We start from the raw sequence: 23,555 nt of genomic DNA on the forward strand, positions 1-23,555 counted from the left end.
AGCTGGTTCTGACTCTTGCATCATAACGAGGAAGCTGCGCCGCACCACTGAACCTTCCACCGTCTGCTTTCTAGTAGACTCTGACATTGGATTTGCATGGTGTTCCAGGAGTGTTATTTGAATGCAGCACTACTCTATTACACACTATCTCTGGTTCTGCGAGAGATTTTCACCTGAAGCCTCGGTCACATTTCCGCATCCTGCTCCAACAGGGAAGTGACTCAGAAAAACACGGGAAAAGAGCAGAAAAAAAACAAAAAAAAACCAGTGTTGACAGTGCTCATCTTAGACAAACAGAGTGCGTGCAGGTTACCTTCAAGGCAAAAGGGGCCGAACAGTATACTGTGTGTCCCTTTGCACAAGTCTTTATTCTTAAAGAACAAACAAAGATTTTCCTCCTCGGCTCGCCTTTTATTTCAGTTAAAAGCACTTGTCAGCTCACATGGAGACACATGCGGTACGTCCCTAAAGCATATTTCAAATAAATTACACGAAACAAAAATAACGTCCTGACCCGACCAAAAGCAAATTCCTGATCTATACATGACACCGGCATATCTCCCATTCATCCACATGCAAACACATCTTTGAAAGAAGATTACTTCCAATATATATTAACAAATACATTTTAATCAAGTACTCAAGGTCTTCATTGTATATTTTCTAAAGTTAAAGGTACAATTCACCCAAAAATGAAAATTCTGCCGTTATCTGTACACCTCCATGCCGATAGAAAGTTGGCTGAAGTTTTGTAGCTTTTCTATGGGCTTTGGAGCAAATAAGAGCTCCAAAATAATTTTAGGTAGATGGGGATTTGTTTTAAACGTTCCAAAAAGAATGATGAAAAAAACATAAAATGGCACCATGCAGCTCGCCTGGCGTAATTTAAGTGTACGGAAACCCCAAGATCCCAAATTGATTTGAAAAACCAATTTATCTATTTAATTTTTTTGTTGCGGGGGTAAATAACGTCTTTTTAAATCAATCTGGATTATATGAGCTGTACAGAGCCATTATGTTTTATTGTCCCCATCTTGCAGCTTTTTAGGAGAAATGCTGAAACTCTGTTTTGCTGTGAAGCTCCTTTTTCCTGCGGGCCACCAAACCTCACCTGTTTTCGGCAGCAGGGTGAGTGGATGACAATTTGACAGCTTCCTTATTCTTGTACTTTGGCTGTAGAGGCCTTCCAAAATACCATCTTTGTCACATCAGTATCAGCTTATTCTGTTTTTCTTTAAAAGATATTTACTGTACACATACAAACACTTGCTTCTGTAAAGTTGAGGCTCTCGTGCCCGTGTTCACTTCATGCTGTGCTGGCTCTCGTGGTGCCTGCGGAGATCCACCTTCCGCTGGAAGCCCTTGGAGCATATGTCACATCCAAACGGTTTGAAGCCCGTGTGCTTCCTGCTGTGGGTGATCAAGTTGGAGCTCTGGCTGAACGCTTTGCCGCACACTTGGCATTTGTGGGGCTTTTCACCTGTGAAATAAAAACAAAAACAGCGATGAATCTATACAATGAAATCTTACATCATTTGCCTAAAGAGGCTGCAGCCCCGCTGCTCCTGGAGAATCAGGTTTGTCATCTGTACCATAAATGGTGGCAAGTGTTTTTTACGAGACAGATAATGTTTGCATTCGTATCAGCCTTAGAAGAACCGTGCCATTGTTCAGATTTGTCAAACATTTATTGGCACAAATGTCAGCAGCCTACAGTTCCTTTTACAGAGCAGGAAAACCCATACATGCAAATGCACGGGGATATTTGTTTAAGTTTCTTTTTTCTGATTTATCAGCAGCTTTATACCCCTGTAGCTGCACCTGGAAAGCTGATGGATACAGCAAGAGGAGCCATTTATTTCTAATTAGTGTAATAAAAATAAAAAAAAAACACATGGCCACCTAAACAATCTACACGCTGTTACTTACCGGTGTGAATGTACGTGTGCTTCTTCATGTCAGACTTCTGGTGGAACCTCTTGCCGCAGTACTGGCAGGGGTAGGGCCTCGTGTCCGAGTGGATGAGCAGGTGCGTGGAGAGAGTGGAGGAGCGCTTGAAGGACTTGCCACACATCTTGCACTCGAAGCTTTTCTCCTGATCAGAGACAAATGTATGAAAATGTGCTACACAATCAATGACAAATGACTGGGGTGTCGGAGGAGCTGAGCTTTTAAGTTCTTTTCTGGGCCTAAAACAGCACGTGATCAAATAATAATCCCACCATAAATTCCATCTCGTGGCTGGCCTGGTGCTATAAATCATATCACACGCTCTTGAGTTTGCATTTAAGCCATCACGGACAACAAGTCCTGATACGAGCCAGAGTCAAATGGAAATTTGAACATCTGCATTTCCGTAACAACTTATCACACTTCATGTGCTGTGGAAGGCACAGCTACCAAATGGACCTTGTTTTTATTCCGTTAAGCACTATGAATCCTAATCAGATGATATTTGAATTAAACGTATGGAAATTGATGAGCCATTTTCATTAATGTGACCGAGTTACCATTGATTAAACTAAATGTTAGCTTGACAACCAGTGTTCGATTTAACTCTGAACCAGGTCAGGTCACTGTAGAAACTTGTAGTTTTAAAGGGACAATCCATCCATTTTTAACTTATCAGGAAAGGCTGACTTATCGAGACTCAGACTGAGAATATGTGCTATGACGAACTCTGTAGTTCTTCACTTCAGGCAGACAACTGGCAGATCATTTGCATTGTGGAGATATATGAAATCTGCCAACTGTAACGTGTAATGATGTATAATAAAACAAGAGTGGTGCGACTTATCCGTTGTGTCTGCTGTGCTTATTTTAAGTGCTGCGTTGCTTTGCAAGCACCTTTGATAAAACAAATCTACCCAACAGCAAAATCCCACTGGCCGGTCTAGTGGACTGCCAGTTGGAGATGAACTCAAGCTGCCATCTTCTTCAGTCTATAGTTGTCGGTGAGATACGAACCCGTCACACGTGGATTTTGGATGGGTGAGATGTATTCACATTGAAATGACATCTATGTGATGCAGGGGTTTTCGATCCGGAAGTCATTGTCAGCAAACATTGTGATTTACAGATGTGGGCATTTATACCAGGCCATATCATGTTCAAATGACAGCCGCTGCATTATGGGAAGTGTAGGAACTTGACCAACACTAGGGATGAAAAGCATGAATATCTCTGCCTCACCTGCTTTAATTTTTACCTTTTTAAACTAACGAGCCTCAAACGTGAAGCGCAAGACTAAATCCTCAGAGTGTCCCAGTAAATTAAAGTTATAGTATTTTTAACTGTTGAGTGCCTGATTTACCTGCGAGTGGACATTCATGTGCTGCTCCAGGCTGACGGCGTGGCCGAAGGTTTTTCTGCAGATGTTGCAGCCAAAAGGTCTGGTTCCACTGTGGGACCTCCTGACGTGGACCTCCAGTCCGTGGGGCGTGGAGAACACCTGAGACAGAGGTAAAACCACTTTAGAATACAGTGATTTGGCCTTAATGAGCAGCTCCACAGCGAAAAAATTCAAATCACCGGTTGAATTTACAGATTTTAACCGTCATGGTTCCCACAGTGTGCGCAGGCGTGAAACATGCGGCACGCACCTTGTCACAGGTGATGCAGTGGTAGGTGTTGGAGGTGGGGGAGTAGTGGGTGCTGCAGTCCAGAGGCTGCTGAGGCGGTGCGCCGCTGCGGCCGATGTGGCTGCCGTACAGGTCGCTGGCGTGCTGCAGCACCGTGGGGCTGAAACTCATCTGACGGAGCTCGTAGGAGGAAGCCACCGGCTCCCAGGCGTACGGAGGCTTGTAGTAAGGAGGGAATCCTGCCATGTGAGACTCTGTGACACGTATGAAAAAAGTCACACTTTACCCCACTGGTTAAAAATTCTGCTGTACACATGGAAGAATAAGATGGAGATAAATGCACAGGCAGCTCACCATTTCGGTAGTACGGCTGTGTGGGAGCCACAGGGGGTCTGGTCGGCTCCGGGTGAACGGGTAAGGGTCGGTCCTGCTCCCCCTCCTCCTTTTTAAACGAGTGGTCCAGAGGCGAGGACTGTCCCTCTGACTGAGTCCAGTCTGAGGAGTCTGGGCTCTGCACCTCTGCATGGATCTCTGCAAAGCCACAGCAAATACAAGTGTGATTCACGAGCTCCGTGTCATAACACCGAGAGTAAATATTCTATAAAAACAAAACCCTTCAGTTCCTCTTGAGGACATTTTATTTGAATAGGAAAAACACCTGTTCGGTAAAGCGCCTTGAAATGCTGAACCACAGACTGACATGTGAATTCTTTAAAGGGGCACTTCATAGTTGTGGAGAAGAAATTCAAACTCAAACAATATTAATGAGGTAATTATTCAAATAATGTAATAAAATAAAGTATATATAATAAAATATGTATTTTTTCCATATCTGAATAAACAAGCTGTTTTCAGAGGACAATCGGGTCCCCAGAACACTGTTTGAAGCTGGAAAGGTGGCAGGGTCCGCCACATAAACAAGTAAAACAGTATGAAGCTGTGTTGTCTGTTTATTCAGTCATGGAGACAAAGACAGTTTGTTTAGTTTTAGGTAAGAAAAAGATCTTTGTCTTCGGATTAAAATTTCCACCCAAAATCTACATAGTCACCTTTAACAGAACACCTAAATACACGATGACTGCGTGTCTTTTCCAAAAATCTGCCTGAAAAACGTAATTCATGCAAATGCACCAGACACAGCAGCCGCTACAAACCGACGATGTAAGGCAGTGAGACTGGACCACAGGCTGGTTATCTAAATGTTCCAACATTTGTTTCGCTGACATATTCGAATAATAAAAAAATAAACGTTTGTTTTTTTTTTCCTCATGTCTTACCTGAACTTATCGGGGCCTGCGGCTCGTCCTCATATGATCGGTGGACATTGAAGGTTGCGCACCTTTTCTTTTTCACCAGAAATGAGCGGGGCATGTTGATCCTGCACCCGAAACAATACATACAATCATCGTTAGCAACACAATAACGCTTGATACGTTTTTTTTTTGTTTTTTTTTTTTGGAATAAAAACTTCAATTGTAAAAAATATTAATCATATCAGTTTTTGAAAAGTCTAAGATCTTTCTTCTTCTTCTTCTTCTTCTTCTTCTATATTCAATGCACATCTTTTTAGTCTCTTAATTCCAGGTAGGTGACCCTGTTTTAATTCATATTCCAGAATATAACAGTTGACATGGCCTATATTTAACTGACCAACTTTTCGTTCCGCTTGCTCAAAAGGCCCAAACTTATAAGGTTTAATAGGCCTGTTTTACACAATTAAGATATTTTCACGGTTTATGTTCGACAAGACGGAAAATGTTTAACTCTATCAAAGTTTAGGTTACATTTTTAACGTCAGCGGACTCTCACCGTTAATTCAGAAGGACTCCCGTCGAAAGTTGAACGTGCAGAAGGCCTCAAGACAAATTAAACTAACGCTGGTGATGATAAACTCCTTCTTCTTTGGGTGAAAACCTTCCCCGCGTCGCCAAATCCCTTCCTTAAAAGTCGGGAAAGCAAAGCAGTGTAAAAGCATCACACCTGCTGCCCTCTGTCTCTTTTCTCCCCTCCCTGATTTTCAATCAGATAATTTCGCAGGCGAATCTGACTGTGGTTTCAACCAATGAAAAGGCCAACCTGCCGCTGGAAATTTGCGTACAGAGCAACACAGGGCCCTCTGTGCGACAGTTACACGACACACCACGTCCCCTGAGCACAGATGTTACAGGGTCAGAGGCTTCAATCCAACCGTGTGAACATATCTTTTCAGTTTATTAAACGAAAGATCACTCAAATGCTGACTAAATTGCGGATCTTAGAAATACATTTTAGAGTTTAAAACATTATTATATAGGCTGCATTTGAATTAACTGGCCTTCTTTCGAAAGCACAAATGTATTTATTTTGTATTTGTATTTTATTTTTTTTATTTTTTTTATAAAAAAGGTTCAACCAATAAATCCGACATAATATTTCCACCTCTCACTGTTTGATCTACAGGATTTACAAGAAGTGGCAGCAGTAAAGTGTGTGTGTGTGTGTGTGTGTGTGTGTGTGTGTGTGTGTGTGTGTGTGTGTGTGTGTGTGACCGTGTTGTGTCCAGAAGACTCCTGCACGTCCATGTAACACACCAAAACACACACCAAACCAGTCTGGGAGATCAGCGCTGTTGACTCTTGTGTATTTATTAAAACATTTCAGACATGACAGATTTCCTCGCAGGATGCTCCGGAGTCACACACCGTGTGCGCGCGGACTGGCAGGGCAGCGGAGGGAAGTGGCACAACCAGGCAGTTAGATTATTCTGAGGGGGGGATACATTTCTAAGAATTATGTCAGCTTGAAACATCCTGTTTAAAAAAAACAAACATCGATATGAAGAGTCGGGAAACGTTTGGAGGAGGAGAGGGTTTGTAGGAGGGGAGAAGTGCAAGTGCGACATCTGGTGGACACAGTGTGTATCCGTAGTCTTGACATTTTCCTGGACTTTGTTAAATGGTTCAAATAAAAATGATAAAACAATTCAGTTTTTATTCAGTCATCGGTAGTTTAACTTGCACATATTACGTGTTTAGTTTGTGAGCATGATGTCTGTGTATAGTCGGGTGAAAATCACAGCGAAATAATAAGTCTAATTTCTTTGCATGTCAGGTGGTCAGTGCATGATGAAGATTTTTTTATTTCATTGAAACCTGCTTAATAAAATACCACAATCTGAATTTTATTCCACGATTGTTGTCCACTGGTTGTTTAAAGGCAATCCTTAATAAACAGTCAGGCTATGATGGAGAGTAGCTAAATACATTTACCCTCCTGTACATTTTTGAGGTACTTGTACTTGACTTGAGTATTTCCATTTTCAACTTCATATTTCCACTCCACTACATTTTGGAGCCAAATATTGTACTTCCTCTTTACATTTATTTGAAGACTCTAGTTACTAGTTACTTTGCAGATGGCTCACTGTATCAGAACCAAAGTGGCACACCTGTAATATAATGTATCTAATCTGCAATCGGATAATCAAAACAATTGATCACGATAACTGGAAAAAAGCTGAATGTCCAATCTGATTATCAGCCAGACTGATAATTGGCCAACCAATAGTAGATAGTATAAACATGCAAGACGTGTAAATATATATTTATAATGTACTGTTTTGATATTTAAGTCGTCCTAATATGAGATCCTTTAAGGGTGCATTATATTAGATTTAGCTACCTGTCCAATTCAAACCAGTAGGGGGCATCATATCACTGCTGCTAACTGTATCCATCCTATCTAGTAAGCTCAATTAGCCATGCTGGTAGCGGATCGGTCTGAGAGCTCAGGGACCAAGGAATTGCTAGTTTTGACACAGCCAGCACAAGAGCTTTGGACCAGGATGGGCTAGCTGGTTAGCATGCTAACTACATTAGATATCTCCGCAAAATTTTTAGACATCATAATGTAAAAACTGCTATTTATTCACACTCTGTTGATAATCCTAGTTGACTGTCGGTGTTTTCAACGAAAAAACCTGCATCCCGTGCCTTTAAGACTCAAGTACTTTTTTGAGACGATAACTTTACTTTTACTCAAATATGACTTCAACAGCTCTTTTCCTTTTAAGATAATGTAATATGATATTCTCAAATCAACTGTATCAGAATGCAAGCAGCCTTTGTGGATTGTTAGCTTATAGTAGTGTAGCTTAATAGCTTCATTGTTAATTGATTAAGTCAATTAAGTCAATTGATTGAGTCATACAAAATAAATGACAGTGTTAACACTTGCCAACGTTTTAGCCATATTAGAACATGTCACTACTGCAGGCCACAAACACACACACACATGCACACACACACACACGTGCACACACACACACACACGTGCACACACACACACACACACACACACACACACACACACACGCACACACACTGTGTGTTTAAATGGAGTTGATGTTGTCTGAGGCTGGTTAAAGTCATGAGGGCCTCTGAAACTTCACCAATAAACCTGCTTGTGTTTGCTTATTGCTCTGTTCTGTTTGTGATTCTATTTGTTCTGTATCTATATTTCAGTGGTACGTGTCGCTGTAAAAGCAATCGGTATGTAGTTATAAATGTTAAGGTTAATAATAAATGATTATACTTCTACAGACATGGGGTAATAAAAAGAAAGCTCCAAAGCTCCAAAGCTTGCAACACACTGTGAAAAAATTGGCATTAACAAGTTGTCATCATGATCCCTTTTACATTCATTCTGCATATCCATAGCATACACGTCATGACAGAATTTATTTGAGTTTATATATATGCGTCTTTTACTACCACCCTCTACACATTTTGTTTTGAGGCTAAACCATATTTTACTGGCACTGCTGCAAGGACAGTTAAGCTGAATCTAATGTAATCTAATTGAACCCTGCTGTTTATTTGACACTGTAAAACTGCACACACGACCTCAGTGGAACAGGCTCTATACAGGAAAGGACAGAGACAAGAGACTGAACAAAGTCATAAAGAAGGCCGGCTCTGTACTGGGGACTGCTCTGGAGCCCCTCCAGGTGGTCGTGGAGAGAGAGATGCTGCACAAACTGCTGATCATCACAGACAAACCTTCCATCCTCTTCACGACCTGCTGACATACTTCCACTTCAGCTCAAGGCTCCTCCAACTTTCAAGTCTTTCCTCCTCACTGTCATAACACTTTGCAAAGTCTCTATGGGCAGGGAGAGGACACATTGCACATTTTAGATTCATATTCAAATTGTATTCTATTTATTCTATCTGCACCTTTTTAATCTGACAGTATGGTAGGTGTATGTACATGTATATTTGTATATATTTTGATTATTTTCAGCATTCTTGTGTCTGTTTGTTATATTATGTGTTATTGTGAGTTGTGTGACTTTATGTGCATTGCTACTACGATTGATAAAGCAATCTATCTATATCCATCTTTTTTTTGTAACCCATATTCTAATTTTAAGGCCTTCTGCTGAATTTTAACCCTTAATATCGTTAATGAGTGAACCCAAACAAATAATCAACCCATATATTGTAAGTGCAGCAACTTAATCTGAGACACACACACACACACACACACACACACGGTTCAGACATTACTGGCTGTGTGTTGAGTAATATTGAGAGGATGGCAAATTTACACTGTTATACAAGCTGTACAGTCACTACTTTACATTGTATCAAAGTGTCATTTCTTCATTGTTGTCCCATGAAAAGATATAATAAAATATTTACAAAAATGTGAGGGGTGTACTCACTTTTGTGAGATACTGTATGTATATATAAGATGTAACAGGTAGTAAGAATGTAAAACAAGCATTAACAGTAGTGTAGCACATAGCGTGTAGTGTATGTATGGAAGCTAATTTCTGCCAGAAAAAAAAAATGAATTAAACAAAACGCTAGGAATAGCATAAATAAAAAGTCAGAATTCTGACATAGTGACAGTTTTGAATCTTCTTGTTATACTGTGTCACATTTATGTATTTATTTTTTCGGCAAATTGTTGACAAGTTAGACATTAGATTTTCTTTTTTGGATCCCTATTGTGGATGTTTCTTTTTAATGTCAAATTTCTAATAAAGTATGCAAGTCAAAAATATGTACTCACTCACTGACTGACTTAAATATATCAATAAAATATTCAATTAATTTCCAGTTATCTTGACTCTAGCCGTGACAGTGTGTGGTGATATTGCCTTACTATCTCAGTGTTTTACCTCATCCTAATTTTTTTAAATTTTTTACCACTCCTGACATCCCATATTGTTTTATTAGTATTTGTGTTATGGTGACAATTATCTTCCATACACACCTCCCCACTACCTGGTAAGAAGGAAAAAAAAAAATAATTTGCGCGTGCGCTGTTCACATGTGGGTCACGCGAAACCGCATTACATACACTTCATCCTTCCACCAATGAGGAGATGGGAAAAACAATCTTAGCTGTGCAGTAGAGTGAAGAATCTACTGGGGCACTGAAGGAATACCACGCTTGGGTTATTCGATGTAATTTAAGTAACTTATTTTTAGATGTTGTTTGCGTGAATGAGTTGTGAAAGTTGCGGCTGCGACTTGCGGGGCGCTAACTTGTGGGATTAGTTTGCATGCAGCCCCACAGCGGAGGCTGACTGCGGTGGGATGGGCTGTGAGGTGTTCAAGATGGCGGCGCCCTGTGGAGTGCAGCTACTCTAACAGGTAAACAGGTCCGATTATTTCTATCTAATGTGTTTTTCTTACAGCGTATCTCAGCGCATGTGATGGGTTTTACCAAACGGGAGCTGTTCGGCTCGCTTCCCCGCCGATTGAGCCCGGCTGACAGGCAAGATGAATCGCCGACCGAGTGTGGGTCGCTGCTTCCAGCTAACGTTAGCTCTCGGCGGTGGGACTGACTTGTTTTTGGAAAGACCCCGTGATGGATTTAGTGGACGTTGATGTTTTAAACATTTCCTCACGCCTTTGTCTGCGTTTCCCGCTGGGTCTGAGGAGGTTCTTGGTTTGCACGAGAAAAGATGCCTGCATATTTTTATAATCGGATAAAGTAAACCCAACCCTGCCCATTGTTCTCTGCGAGTTGTTTACGACAGGCAGCAGCCAGTGGTCAGTCCACATACAGCAGCAGCCCTGCTGCTCCTCAGCCTGCCCGGCTCCATGCTGCTCTCCTCATGCATGTCACTCTGCTACCTTATCATTAAGGCCTTTATGATTTTATTCATTTATATGCTTATTCGGTGCCCCATTATGCCTCTCAGTGGAATATCTCTTGCAGCTCTCTGCATCACACCTCCTTGCGTTTGTCTTCCGATTGCAGTCCAACTCGAATTGAAGTTTTCTCCGATCACATCGTTCATGAATGTCCTGTTGTTGTTCGCATGTGGTCATTCACTTGTCACCACCGCGGCTCAGCGGCCACGACGGAAACAAAATGGGTCACTAGTTTCTCAGGTTGACCTGCTCGACCCCTCTGTCACACTGTGCTGGACTCACTGTCACCATGTCGGACGTCTGCTTGTCACCACTGTACCTGGTCTATGAAAAAAAAAAAAAAAAAATAATAAATTCTCATGAGCAGGACTGTAGCAACAAGACTGTGTACTACGAGAAATACTTAGGTCATGAGTTCGAATCCCCAGCATAGACAGCCTGACCAGCAGAAATTAGGTATAAAAATAATGGAATACGCCCTACTACGATCCATGAAGTGTTATTATTCTGTTGACTGAAGATGTAAAACTGCCCCCAGTTGCTTAAAGCCTTAAAATGCCAAGACAGAAAACGGCACAGATACGGCCTCACTGTTCTCATGGTGCTGTCATCAATCTCAATGCGATGCCAGATGTTGGATACTGTTATCGGGAACAATCCTTTATCCCCTACCGCAGGAAATGGGTTTAAAACAAAACTCTTGTTGTATTTCACTAAACATGGGAAGTATTGCATCAGCAATATCTAAACACAGAAGCAGGCTACGTGAACTTTTGCCAAAACGTGACGCGGTCTAAACTAAGCCGGATATCTGCCTGTTGCAGTCTGACTTGCTACAGTCGTGTCAGCTTTTATAGATATTTTTTCTAGAGATCATAGCAGACCCTCCTCTCTTTACTGTGCCATGAACTGTTCTGCACATCGGCCAGACCTATGCCGCAGTTTCTCACCAGCCGTGCAGCAACGAGATACCAGTGAATGAAGGAATCGTTTTATTTTGGCAGTGAACAAGACAGATTTATTCATTAACCAACAGAAAACCAAACAGCACGGTGTTTTAACCCGCCAGCAGCAGGTCACACAATATGTTGACCGCATAAAGATATATGACTAAATCCATACATGTAACGCCCCGACAAATTAGATGTGTGTGTGTATATATGTAGAGACATAGATGCTTGACCAGTATAAAGGATATATGCAAATGTAAACAAACCTAGTCCAAACAAACCAAATCTACATATGCATTTGTTTATGTTATGCCTCTGTCTGATTTAGTTCAGTTCAGTTCTCCTCTTATTCCACGCTTTAAAATACAGTCGGGTGCCATTTTATGAAATACACCAAGCTGGCTAACCCTAACCCTAACCCTAACCAAGGACTGATTAAGTAAAATAGTTTCAACTAAGACTAAATACTAGAAACACATCATTATTATAAGATAAGTAGAGTAGAGTCACATAAGTATCGCTGCTTGTTCATTGCTCCTCTTATTTATACATAACCACAAGTTTAAGTTTTTTTTGCGCTTATGCATTTAAAAAACTATTTTTTGCCGCGGTATCCGATGAATGACATCATTTTTCTGTAACCTTGAGTTAATCACCAAGTTACCTCACAGCGTAAATACACGCGTATGAAAACGAGACATCCAAAAGACGCCGCATTGGCGCCAGGAACTTGTTATGAGCATTTTCCCGTATTTTCTGACATTTAATAGACCGACTAGCTAATGTTAAAACCCTGTTCAGTCCAGTAAAACCACTTTAACATTTCCTTTTATCTCCTGTAACAATCCCCAATCTGCCAACTGAACAGCGCAGTTGATGAAAATCACCCCTCTAAAAGCAACGAGCAGGCTGTTTGTCCCCCTTTTTTTTTAAAGTATTCACACAGGGAGGCAGTTGGTTACAGCGTGTACACGGCCAAATGTAATTTTCGCCGTGTACATGGAAGTGCTCGCGCTGCATAAAGGTTCTTTGTGTCCTCCTGAGCGTTCCCAAGCTGCCTGAGATCACACTGAGTGAGGGTGGCTGGTGTTTGTGCCGCTGACCTGTCCCTGCATGAAACTCAGACGGTGAAAAACTGCCACATTACAATCCACCCTCCACACCCCCCCGACTCCCAGCCCCATGACCGAGCAGTTAATTGATAACAGGGAGACGATTTTGCCCTGTGACGAGTTCTGTGACTCAACAAACACGAGCACATCGGAGCAGTTATCAACTTGTTTTGATTTGTTATGAAGGAGGGAGGCTTGAGATTAATGTTGTCATGTTTCTTCTCGGAGGCGAGTGTTTTTATCCGACATGTGACTCGAGTTGAAATAAGACATTATACGCTGGTTATTGGTTGATTTCCCGACACATTAGCTCCCGTTGTCTTGGTTTTGGTCGTATGAGACTCTGTGTTGCGTAATCTGCATTAATGGGAGAGTTTGTAGCGTTTAAACTTCTAAAAAAAAAAACAGGCCATTTGGGACGTATTAGGATCCTAATCATCTTCTAGTACGCTGAGTGTGCGGCCTAAGTGTTGAGAGGAGATCTTCAGAGCTGATGAGATCGCCGGTGCTGATTCATTACTCGTGTTAGGGAGTAAGCTGCCGGGTGCAGACGATAATGACCTGCCTGTCAGGATTATTTATGCCTGTTTTTCAGATGGAGATTTGCAGGGTCATCTTTACTTTGAGTGACTGACTCAGTGTCTAGCCTAAATGTATCAGTGACAACATGAATAGACTAATAACCTGAAACGGTAAACACATTCGGTCAGGTTGTGTTTATTTTTAAAGCAAAATTCTGCTGGGGAGTAATAAATTGTATTGCTCCAGATTTAAACTCCTCATTCCGGGCTTCGATTGAAATGAGGTATTTTAAGATCAGATACGGTACTGGTCACATATGTGGATTTGTTGCACTATCGTAATTACATCTTGGAGGTTTTCCAACCTATTTTGTTTGCCGAATCCATTTTGTTCTGTTAGCTAATCTTTCTTGATTCGTGCTTCAGTAGGAACTTAGGGAATGTGACACATTGTTATTTTGCCGTTTCCTGATTGATCGGCAACTGATGGATTGTGAAAATCTGTAATGACATCTGGCTGTATTCCAAGGTAAAATGACCGTTAGACAACAGCTAACATTAACGTTCAACCACTTCCTAGCTGCTGGAATAGGAAAGGCATACATTAATTCTTAGAATTAATAAATTAAATTACACTGGATGTAATCAGACAGTAATGTTAGCTAGGAAGTGGTTGTATGCTAACATTAGCTGTTGTGTAACGGTTGCTAAAAAATAAAATGTGTTGATTATCTTTGAAACACGGCCCGATGTCCCTCCAGAATTTCACTATCTATCATATTTTCAGTTGCTGTCCAATCAGGAGCTGTAAAATGATTAAAAAAATCGTCAGAATTTACACAGGTCTCAACCAGAGGGTCGCACTTAAGTTGCACACTCAGTGGCTTGGGACTCGTGAACAATCTTTATTTAAAAAAAGTTGGCGCATCAACATAAAAAAAAAGGTCGCGCTGAATGTCATTCCCTCATGCTTAACCTTATGCATCTGGCCACAGATGACAACAGCACTGTGTCGATGAGCACAACAACTGCTGCTGCTCTCCTGTTTGTCAAAAGCTCTTCTATAGGACCTACACACAAGGTGCAAACAAAAGAATACACCCGGATATTCGGTCACTTGGTAATGTGAAAGTTAACCTCAGCGCATGTGGACAGTTGGCAAACAATGTTTAGCTCGGCATCAACAGCATGCAGGGGGTCAGTATGAGAATGTTGTGTTATCCAGCCAATAAGTCAGTTACTGATAATTGATGCGCTATCATAACTGCAGTGTCTTTTTCCATTTCAAATTGGTTTAATTATAAGTGACTTGAACCAACGCTGCCCTACACATTTAGTACAGTGTGCTACTTGGATGTAAACCTAGAACTGATGGCAAGAAAAAAATCTTAGAGAAAAGCGTTTTGTTGGGTTTCATCCCAACAACACAAACATTTCTCTCATTAATAAAAGTCAGCTGATGTTTACTGTTAGACAGCACGGGCGATTGTATCCACAAGAATGTTCTGTTCTGTAAGAAAAGGACTCAAGAAAGCCAATAACTCCAATGATGTATCATCATGAGCTGTATGTTCATCACACAAAGAGAGGTGCCAATTTTCACAAATGGTAGATTTCTCTGTGAACAAACCCTGTTCATGTTTTATTATCACCAGTTTATGGACTTGCGGTATATTCCAGATAACTCCTGTAGCTGTGTATTTATATTGTACTAAAAAACACAGATGATAATTTAAAGGAAAACTTTCATTGTGTGTTTTTTCATATCGCATTTAAGTAGCCTTTTTAAAGTGATCATATTCCAAACCCCTAATCAGTGCTGATAATACTTTATGCTAATAGATAAAGGAGTGATGATAATACAGTACATGCTTTGAATTCTTCTGTTCTAAGGAGACCGGATGATAGAACGCTCATTACAACCATAAGAGACCCGCCAAATGGCCGCCGTGTGAATATGGTCTATCGCTGGGTTTCGAGGCATAGAATTGATGATGGCTGAATTCCATTTCGCTGCTTCAGGTTCAGGGTCCTGGTTTTGTTCATGCTGGCTCAATGTCACGCTGTCGTGACTGTCCGGGACAGAACAGAGCCATTGTCAATGTTATTAGTCACAGTCCTGCTCAGACATCATAAATGATGTCCTAAAGTAATGCTCGACAACGTAATCTTAACTCGGTGTCTACTCACTGCTTCTTTTTCCTTTTTCCTCAGAAGCTATCAACTGTAGCGCCCAGTCTTTATTAGCAAACACTTAGCTCAAATTTCTCGTAAGTAGTCACCAAGTAATTGCGGTAAGAGTTTATTTCAACCTCGCAGATGAAAGGTGCCCTGTTGCATTATCTTGTAAATGAACACTAGTTGTTTTTATGTTCGGCCCACAATGTTCTGTGTGTATCCTTGAGATCTAACAGTTGTGCATTTCCGTCCTCATAAAACATTTGCAGAGTAATATTAACCCTGCATCATATTCATCCATGTTCACTGTCGAGCAGTATTCTTTTTCACTGCCTTTGTATCCGTGGAATAATGGTGTGAAACCATTGGAGACCCACACGCAACACACTTTACCAGAGTTGGTAGAGGTTGAAAAATCCACAGGGAACTTTAAAGTCGTCCAAATGTTTTACCAGTAAATCCGTAAAATCTGCAGGAGGTGAACATTTTGGCCATTTAGGGGATTGCGCAACAAGCTGTAAACACATCATTGGCATATTATCACCTTATAAAGTGAATAGGGCTAATGTGTTGCTTATTTTACACAGCTAGCAGGCACAGGCCGACATTAGCGTTAATTTGGAGTCTGGCTTTTTAGCAGATAAATGCTCATTACATTCACCAGCTAGTCACTCATTTTGTCTGTTCAGTCATTTAGGCATTTCAACGAGCTAGCCTGTGATGACTGTATGGTTGCCAGGGATCTTTGCTACATGTGCGAGTAAACCCATGCAAGCCAACTCACAGCTTGCATATATTGTATACAGTGGTATTTTAAAGTGATGCATTGTTACTTCAGAGTGGCTATTATTAAGATTTTTATCAAATGATGATGTGAAAACAATTTGACAGTGTGAAAGGGTCACTCATATTGATTAAACTAAAGAGAAATATCAACTGAATCTGCATTTCGCCTCTGCTTTACAGAGGTTTGTAGTTGGGATGTGCTCGATTAGTCGATTAAACATTGCTATCCTCACTAGTCGGCACCAAAAACACAAGTCAGTTCTTTTCTTACTGCACATTTTAATAACCACTTTTTGATTTTATAAAAAAAATTAGCATGCATTACTAATGTTTACAGTGTAAATTACCAGTTGTGTCTAAGATGTGATATTCACAAAACATTTTGTGGAATGTCAACATTTTCATACATTACACTTTGATTAAAGTTGGTGTGACATAAGGGAAATTAGTAGTTTATACTTATAATGAGTATTGATCATTCTTTAGTAGTCCATCCCATTGTCTTTTTTGGTAATCCTCTCTTACTATGGCGTAATTTTCGACTACGTCTCGCAGCGGTATTTGGTGAAAAACCAACTGCTCACTACCTGCTTAGCACCAAGTGGCAGACAGACGCAGTTAGCGACCAGCTGGTGAACATAAAGGAATATTTAGCAGCTAAAGAGCCAGATATTTTTCCTCAGAAGTTGGTGGAGGCCAAAAACTGAACTATTAGAGTGACGTTGTTGGACTTACTTTCAACCGGGGAATGATAATGTCTGTAACTTTTGGATATGTGAATAAGCAACCATGATAAGCTTACCATATAAATATAAAACGTAATAGTATGTATCATGTTAATTGTCGATGCTGTCCGCAAGTGGTAAAAAAAAAAAAAGTGTTATTGTGGAAAGATTATTTAACCTGCAGCATTTCAGAGCAGTACTTTTATTTCTCACTATCGTCCTGTTCACACCCACACAGAGGAACACATTCCCATGTAGTCGTTGCCCAGTACAAGTCTTATCTGTCGGACACTTAGCAGCTGCGCTAGAGCAGCTCGACACCGCTCAAGGCCAAAGGTGGTAATTAAATTGAAGAACAGACAGAGACTTATTTAGGATTGTTCAGTTCAACTAAGATTTATAGAAAATCTGTGATATTACATAAGGGTTTCTAATGGGATGACTTCATGGGAACGTAAGCGACATCCATCTGAAATGATGACATATCAAAGTTATCATATCACCAGACAATGAAGTCCACTTTATTATTAAGAGGCATTTTTTATGTTGTAGTAAATTTGCTAAAGGACCAGTTACCTCATTAAGTGCAGCTTTTCAATGTGTTTCCATTTTTAATTAATGCCTTCTACAGAAACCCTGCTTCACTGTACCGAGTTTTTACTATCACATGACCACTAATCCAAGATCAGAGCTCTAACTCTGGGCACCGTTTATGAATCGTTCTTGCTGTGATGTAGAGGTGCCTGGAGACTGTATTGGTGGGTGGCCCCAGGAGTCCTCCAGGCAGGCTGGGACGGACACCGTGAGAGAGAGACGCTGCCTCCACCCCCAGCACTGCCGCCACCATGGCCAGGGAGCAGCCCAACGTGGGGGACCTCCTCCCACTCCTGGAGACCTCCGACCTCCACCAGCTAGAAGAGATCAGAGGCCTCATCAACGAGCAGCTCAGCACCGGTACGTCCACCGGGCTTGTTCAACGGCAGCATGGTTTATCTGTCTGCGTTCAACTTTTAGGAGAGCTTGGAGTAATTGTAATTGTACTGATTCTATACTGTGTGTGTCATCACCATACCTGATTTCTTTTTATTATCATGTATCCTTTTAACATAATGGCCTCCGTTGTTGGATTCCTGACTTCGTTTGGCTTCTTCGCTTATCTTTAGATAACTAATTCAAACTGTCCTTCCTGTTCCCTTTGAAGAGCGAGGGTCCATGCTGCTGAACACGCTGGTGGACTACTTTTTGGAAACGAACTCTGCCCAGGCCATGCATATCCTCTCCTCAGTCAGAGAGCCACACGATAAGGTGAGAAACGGCCCCGCCCAAGAGCCAGGATTTAAATCGGCAAAATTCTGCAGTGAAATAGTTGTGTTCAGTACATCCCCCCCCCCCCCTGTAGGAGACAGAATTATTTTGTGAGAATCTTTCGTAGACTTCAACTTTGGTGAATCTTGGCGTGCGGGTTTATGCTGCGGACCAACAATAACACATCTTGACAGAGCTGGCCTTTGAGGGGACAGAGAGCCACAGAGTTCAAAGTGGCCTCCTCTAGCTGTGTGGCACTGTGCCCTCATTTAACCTCCTGCTTCAGAATAAAACCTGTTTCAGAAGAGAGAAACGGTAACAGACAGTTGCGAGACAGGACTACATGGTACATATACTTCTTTTGAATAAACTGTGGATTTGCTGTCCCGGTAGCAAACACATCCTACATCATTTATCTCTGTCAGTGTCCTTACACTAACAGAATCAGCCCTTCTTCTCTGCATCTTGTATTTTTGCCAAGCGGTTATAAAACAAGAATATAAACTAATTATATGTCCTCATCAAGAAGTCAGTCCCGCCTCCTCTCCCGAACCGGCCGGACAATTGAGAGCCTCACAGCTTTCCACACATCTAGGTTCCGTCGGCTTGAAAGAAGCGAGAGGAGGGAATATGTTTCCGTCACTTTCCACATAGAAATGATTTGGAACTGTCGCAGCTTGCCAGCGGTCATTTAGCAGACCTTTTAGCCCAGCTAGGTTGCAAACAGGACAATAAATCTGACCTGCTATTGGTGAAGTTCGCAAAAGTTAAATTGTACCTTTTGAATTCATACAGATTTTTTTTGCCTCCATGTGCGGAAACTTGATCAGGAAAACCAATATTTCGGATCTGTTGGCAGTCTTTCACCCAGCTCTTAAAAATCCCTTCAATTGTTGCCATGCTGTTGTTGTTGCATATTGCCAGCTCAAGATTTATTGATTTCTTTCTTTCTGACTTTTAGGACATTACCTTTATTTCTGTCCACTATGAACTTATGTCTGTCTAATCAAAACGCCATACCAGCCTAGTGTCTGAGCATCTGTGAGAGTGCTCAGATCAACATCACAGGAGTGATCTGCAGCTGTTAATGGATATTTTGTGTAACTTCCAATGCTCCGCAATTCTCAATATAACCTCCTTTTCTTTAAATTACTAAGAGCGCATTCGCTATCTGACTGGGTTAAATACAGATCTAACCCCACTGTCCCTCCCTCCCTTGACAGCACCTTCTGGACAAGATGAACGAGTGTATGACCAAACAGGCCTGCCGACTGCCCACCCTCACCCTGCTCGGCCATGTAATCCGCAAGCAGCCGTCCTGGATCCATAAGATTGCCCGATACCCTCTGCTGCTCTCGCTGCTCAAATGCCTAAAGGTAAGGACACGGTTATAACTAAAGAATGTGAACAAAAAATCTCCTTGTTAAGGCAGTGTGAGGAGTGTGGATGTACGAGGATTAGAGATATCTCATCCAGCTGAATTTAGAATTGATATCGCAAAGAATTTGTGAGATTCTGTCGGGTCGTACTCTTTCTCAAAGACAAATTGAATAATGAGTTGATATCTTACAAGGTTTTGCCTCTGGGTTAGCAGCTGCTTAAGTAAATATCGGGATTTATTTAATCTGTACATATCCTTGAGAATGGCTTTCAAGCCTCTTTGTTACTTTTGTACAAGTAGTTTTAACGACTGCAGATTTAATACCGGCCAGCACTGGTTTGATGTGGTTTTAATTGGCTTGTCAGTCGATGGTCCTTAGAGAAACACTGCATGTTTATCCACTCATGTATATACTCAGCGTTGCTGCTCAAATATTTGTTCATCAAACTCTTGATTAGACTCAATTTTAAGCCGTGCGAGCTGCGGGGCGCTAGGAATGGGAATGATGGTCCGTCAGCCCACTGCTGCAGTCAGGACTGAAATGTCTCGACAGCTACTGGATGGATTGCCACTAACATTGGTACACGAATCCACTTCCCCCTCCGTATGAATTATAACAACTTTGGTGATCCACAAATTAGTCAAAATTTGAAATTGTGCAAGTCGAAAATGAAACTGAAATACTGACGACTTTACAGTCAGCCTCAGCTGTACATGTTGTCTGGTGCTAATTAGCAGATATTGCAGTGACATAACACTACACTGAGATGCTGAACAAGGTACAGACACTTAGGCTAAACACTAGCACGTTAGCATTATCATTGCGAGTATGTCATTATTCTGATGTTGGTACACTCTACAGCCACGTAGCATCTACAGCATGAATCTCTGAGATGTTGGCCTTTCTCTCTCTCTCTTGAATTATAATTGTATTAAGTTTGCATGTGCTGTACACGTGACATTTATGCAAATCAGCTCATCCTGGGAGAAGGATCTCTACTCTTTTGCTCTTCTTGAAGTTCTCTTCGGTTTTTTTCCTGTTAAAGGAGTTTTCTTTTCTGAATTGAGGGTTAAGGATAGAGTAGATTTACCTGACTTGATTGTTGGAGCCATTGCTATTAAAGTTCCCTCTTGACATTTCTCAGATTTGCACAGTGGATCAAACACTGTTGAAAATGAAGGAGTGGTATGGTAAAATGTTCTTACTCATAAAGACATTTAAAGCATCAAGAAAGGGACGCTAACCTCGAAACCTTTTATGACTTTATCTTAAACAGACGGATACGGACGTAGTGGTGCTGATAACTGGAGTGCTGGTGCTGATCACTCTGCTGCCCATGATCCCTCAAGCCGGGAAACAACACCTGTGGGAGTATTTTGACATCTTCGGCCGCCTGGCATCTTGGAACCTGAAGAATCCCGGTAGGAGCTTCTTATCATGTCTCCCAAAAGAAACATTTTAACATGATATTTTAATTAATATTCCTTGAAATCCTTGAATTCTCGTGAATTTGTGGAAAAAAATTAAAGCCTTGAAAGTTTTTGAATATCGACATAAATACAGTGGTGTGAAAAAGTATTGGCCCCCTTCCTGATTTCTTATTTTTTTGCATGTTTATCACACTTAAATGTTTCGGATCATCACACAAATTTAAATATAAGACAAAGATAACACAAGTTAACAAAAATGCAGTTTTTAAATCAAGGTTTTTTATTATTAAGAGGAAAAAAAATCCAAACCCACATGGCCCTGTGTGAAAAAGTGTTTGCCCCCCCATGTTAAAACATAACTTAACTGTGGTTTATCACTGCTGACATTCAAATTCTCTAGCCACACCCAGGCCTAATTACTGCCACACCTGTTCTCAATCAAGAAATAACTTAAATGGGACCTGCCTGACAAAGTGAAGTACACCAAAAGATCCTCAAAAGCTAGACATCATGCCCAGATTCACAGAAATTCAGGAACAAATGAGAAAGAAAGTGATTGGGATCCAGCAGTCTGGAAATGGTTATGAAGCCATTTCTAAAGCTCTGGGGCTCCACCGAACCCCAATGAGAGTCATTATCAACAAATGGTCGAAAACAGGGAGCAGTGGTAAACCTTCCCAGGAGTGGCGGGAGCGACCATAATTACCCCAAGAGCGCAGCGACGACTCATCAAACAGGTCACAAAAGACCCCGCAACAACATCCAAAGAACTGCAGGCCTCCCTTGCCTCAGTTAAGGTCAGTGTTTATGACTCCACCATTAGAAAGAGACTGGGTAAAAATGGCCTGCATGGCAGAGTTCCAAGATAAAAACCACTGCTGCGCAAAAAGAACAAGGCAAAAGTTGAGCTTTTTGGAAGGTGTGTCCCATTACATCAGGCGTAAAAGTCACACATCATTTCAGAAAATAAACATCATACCAACAGTAAAATATGGTGGTGGTAGTGTTGCTGCTTCAGGACCTGGGAGACTTGCTGTGGTAACTGGAACCATGAATTTTGCTATCTACCAAAAAATCCTGAAGGAGAATGTCCGGCCATCTGGTCGTGACCTCAAGCTGAAACATACTTGGGTTCTGCAGCAGGACAGTGACCCAAAACAGCAGCAATCCACCTCTGAATGGCTGAAGGAAAAACAAAATGAAGACTTTGGAGTGGCCTAGTCAAAGTCCTGAACTGAATCAGATTGAGATGCTGTGGCATGACTTTAAAAAGCAGTTCATGCTCAAAAACCCTCTGGTGTGGCTGAATAGCAACAATTCTGCAAAGATGAGTGGGCCAAAATTCCTCCACAGCGCTGTAAAAGCCTCATTGCAAGTTATCGCAAATGCTTGATTGCAGTTGTTGCTGCTAAGGGTGGCCTAACCAGTTGTTAGGTTTAGGGGGCAATCAACTTTTTCACACAGGGCCATGTGGGTTTAGATTTTTTTCCCCCTAAATAATAAAAAACATATTTTAAAAACTGCATTTTGTGTTATCTTTGACTAATATTTAAATCTGTTTGAGCTGAAACATTTAAGTGTGACAAACATGCAAAAAAATAAGAAATCAGGAAAGGGGCCAACACTTTGTCACACCACTGTAGATATGGGTAATTTTATATATTTGTGGGGGCTTGCTTGTAAAGTGTGCTAGTCATTATAAAACCTTGATCTGTGTCTCAGGCCATGTTGTGTTGGGTCATTGATTTTTAAGGGCATTAATCCTGGAAAGTCCTTGAATTTGATGTTTTACAAGGTGAGGGGAACTCTGTTTTTGCCAACTTAAATATTATGTAAATCATTTATCTAATGGTCACCCACTCTTTGGCTTCTGAAAGGATGTTTGCACTGGCAGTAAATTTGAGCATTAAAATCCAAATTTGGCCCAAGGGGCGAAAGTCTGTGTGGAGCTAAAACAACGACAAAACATTGTTTCGCTGTTTGCCTGTCAACTTGTTGTTTGGGGTGAATTTGCTTGGAGTGTGCCTTTTTTTTTTTTTCGTTCTGTGACACTTTCTGCTCTTCCAGGGCATGTTTCGGAGGTTTACCTAATCCACCTGCACGCCAGCGTCTACTCACTCTTCCACCGTCTCTACGGCATGTACCCGTGCAACTTTGTGTCCTATCTGCGCTCCCATTACAGCATGAAGGAGAACATGGAAACGTTCGAGGAAGTAGTGAAAGTGAGGATGTTATTCCTTCTGCTCCTCTTCATAAGAGCTTCTGTAGGTCAACGATTACTGACATAAATTTTGTGTTCGACTTTCCGTTTAGCCGATGCTTGAACACGTTCGTATTCACCCAGAACTGGTAACAGGAACCAAGGACCATGAGCTTGACCCCACCAGGTAAGTCTCTGAACAGTTCAGAGTTTAACCCTCTTTCCCCGAGT

At 41.3% G+C, this 23,555-nt stretch overlaps 2 protein-coding genes across 5 annotated transcripts in view; one reads left to right on the top strand and one right to left on the bottom strand.

Annotated features, from left to right (window-relative positions):
• Positions 1 to 309: 309 nt before the first annotated feature.
• gfi1b (growth factor independent 1B transcription repressor) lies at positions 310 to 5,821 on the bottom strand. Its single transcript, XM_030434915.1, has 7 exons — positions 5,391 to 5,821; positions 4,859 to 4,959; positions 3,936 to 4,112; positions 3,603 to 3,835; positions 3,314 to 3,451; positions 1,930 to 2,095; positions 310 to 1,480 (listed from the first exon to the last, which is right to left on the bottom strand). The coding sequence occupies exons 2-7, from the start codon at positions 4,950 to 4,952 to the stop codon at positions 1,302 to 1,304; spliced, it is 987 nt and encodes a 328-aa protein (XP_030290775.1). The 5' UTR covers positions 4,953 to 4,959; positions 5,391 to 5,821; the 3' UTR covers positions 310 to 1,301.
• Positions 5,822 to 9,922: 4,101 nt separating this feature from the next.
• The window catches only part of tsc1b (TSC complex subunit 1b), a 31,801-nt gene continuing 18,168 nt past the window's right edge, over positions 9,923 to 23,555 (top strand). For all 4 annotated transcript variants that reach the window (XM_030434867.1, XM_030434868.1, XM_030434869.1 and 1 more), the window contains exons 1-7: positions 9,923 to 10,228; positions 17,745 to 17,961; positions 18,209 to 18,312; positions 19,536 to 19,688; positions 20,971 to 21,115; positions 23,192 to 23,346; positions 23,438 to 23,511. In XM_030434867.1, the coding sequence (XP_030290727.1) occupies positions 17,853 to 17,961; positions 18,209 to 18,312; positions 19,536 to 19,688; positions 20,971 to 21,115; positions 23,192 to 23,346; positions 23,438 to 23,511 (740 nt within the window). In that variant the 5' untranslated portion in view covers positions 9,923 to 10,228; positions 17,745 to 17,852. The remainder of the gene's footprint in view (positions 10,229 to 17,744; positions 17,962 to 18,208; positions 18,313 to 19,535; positions 19,689 to 20,970; positions 21,116 to 23,191; positions 23,347 to 23,437; positions 23,512 to 23,555) is intronic.

This window comes from Sparus aurata, chromosome 12 (genome assembly GCF_900880675.1).
Source record: "Sparus aurata chromosome 12, fSpaAur1.1, whole genome shotgun sequence".
Taxonomy (NCBI): Eukaryota; Metazoa; Chordata; class Actinopteri; order Spariformes; family Sparidae; genus Sparus; species Sparus aurata.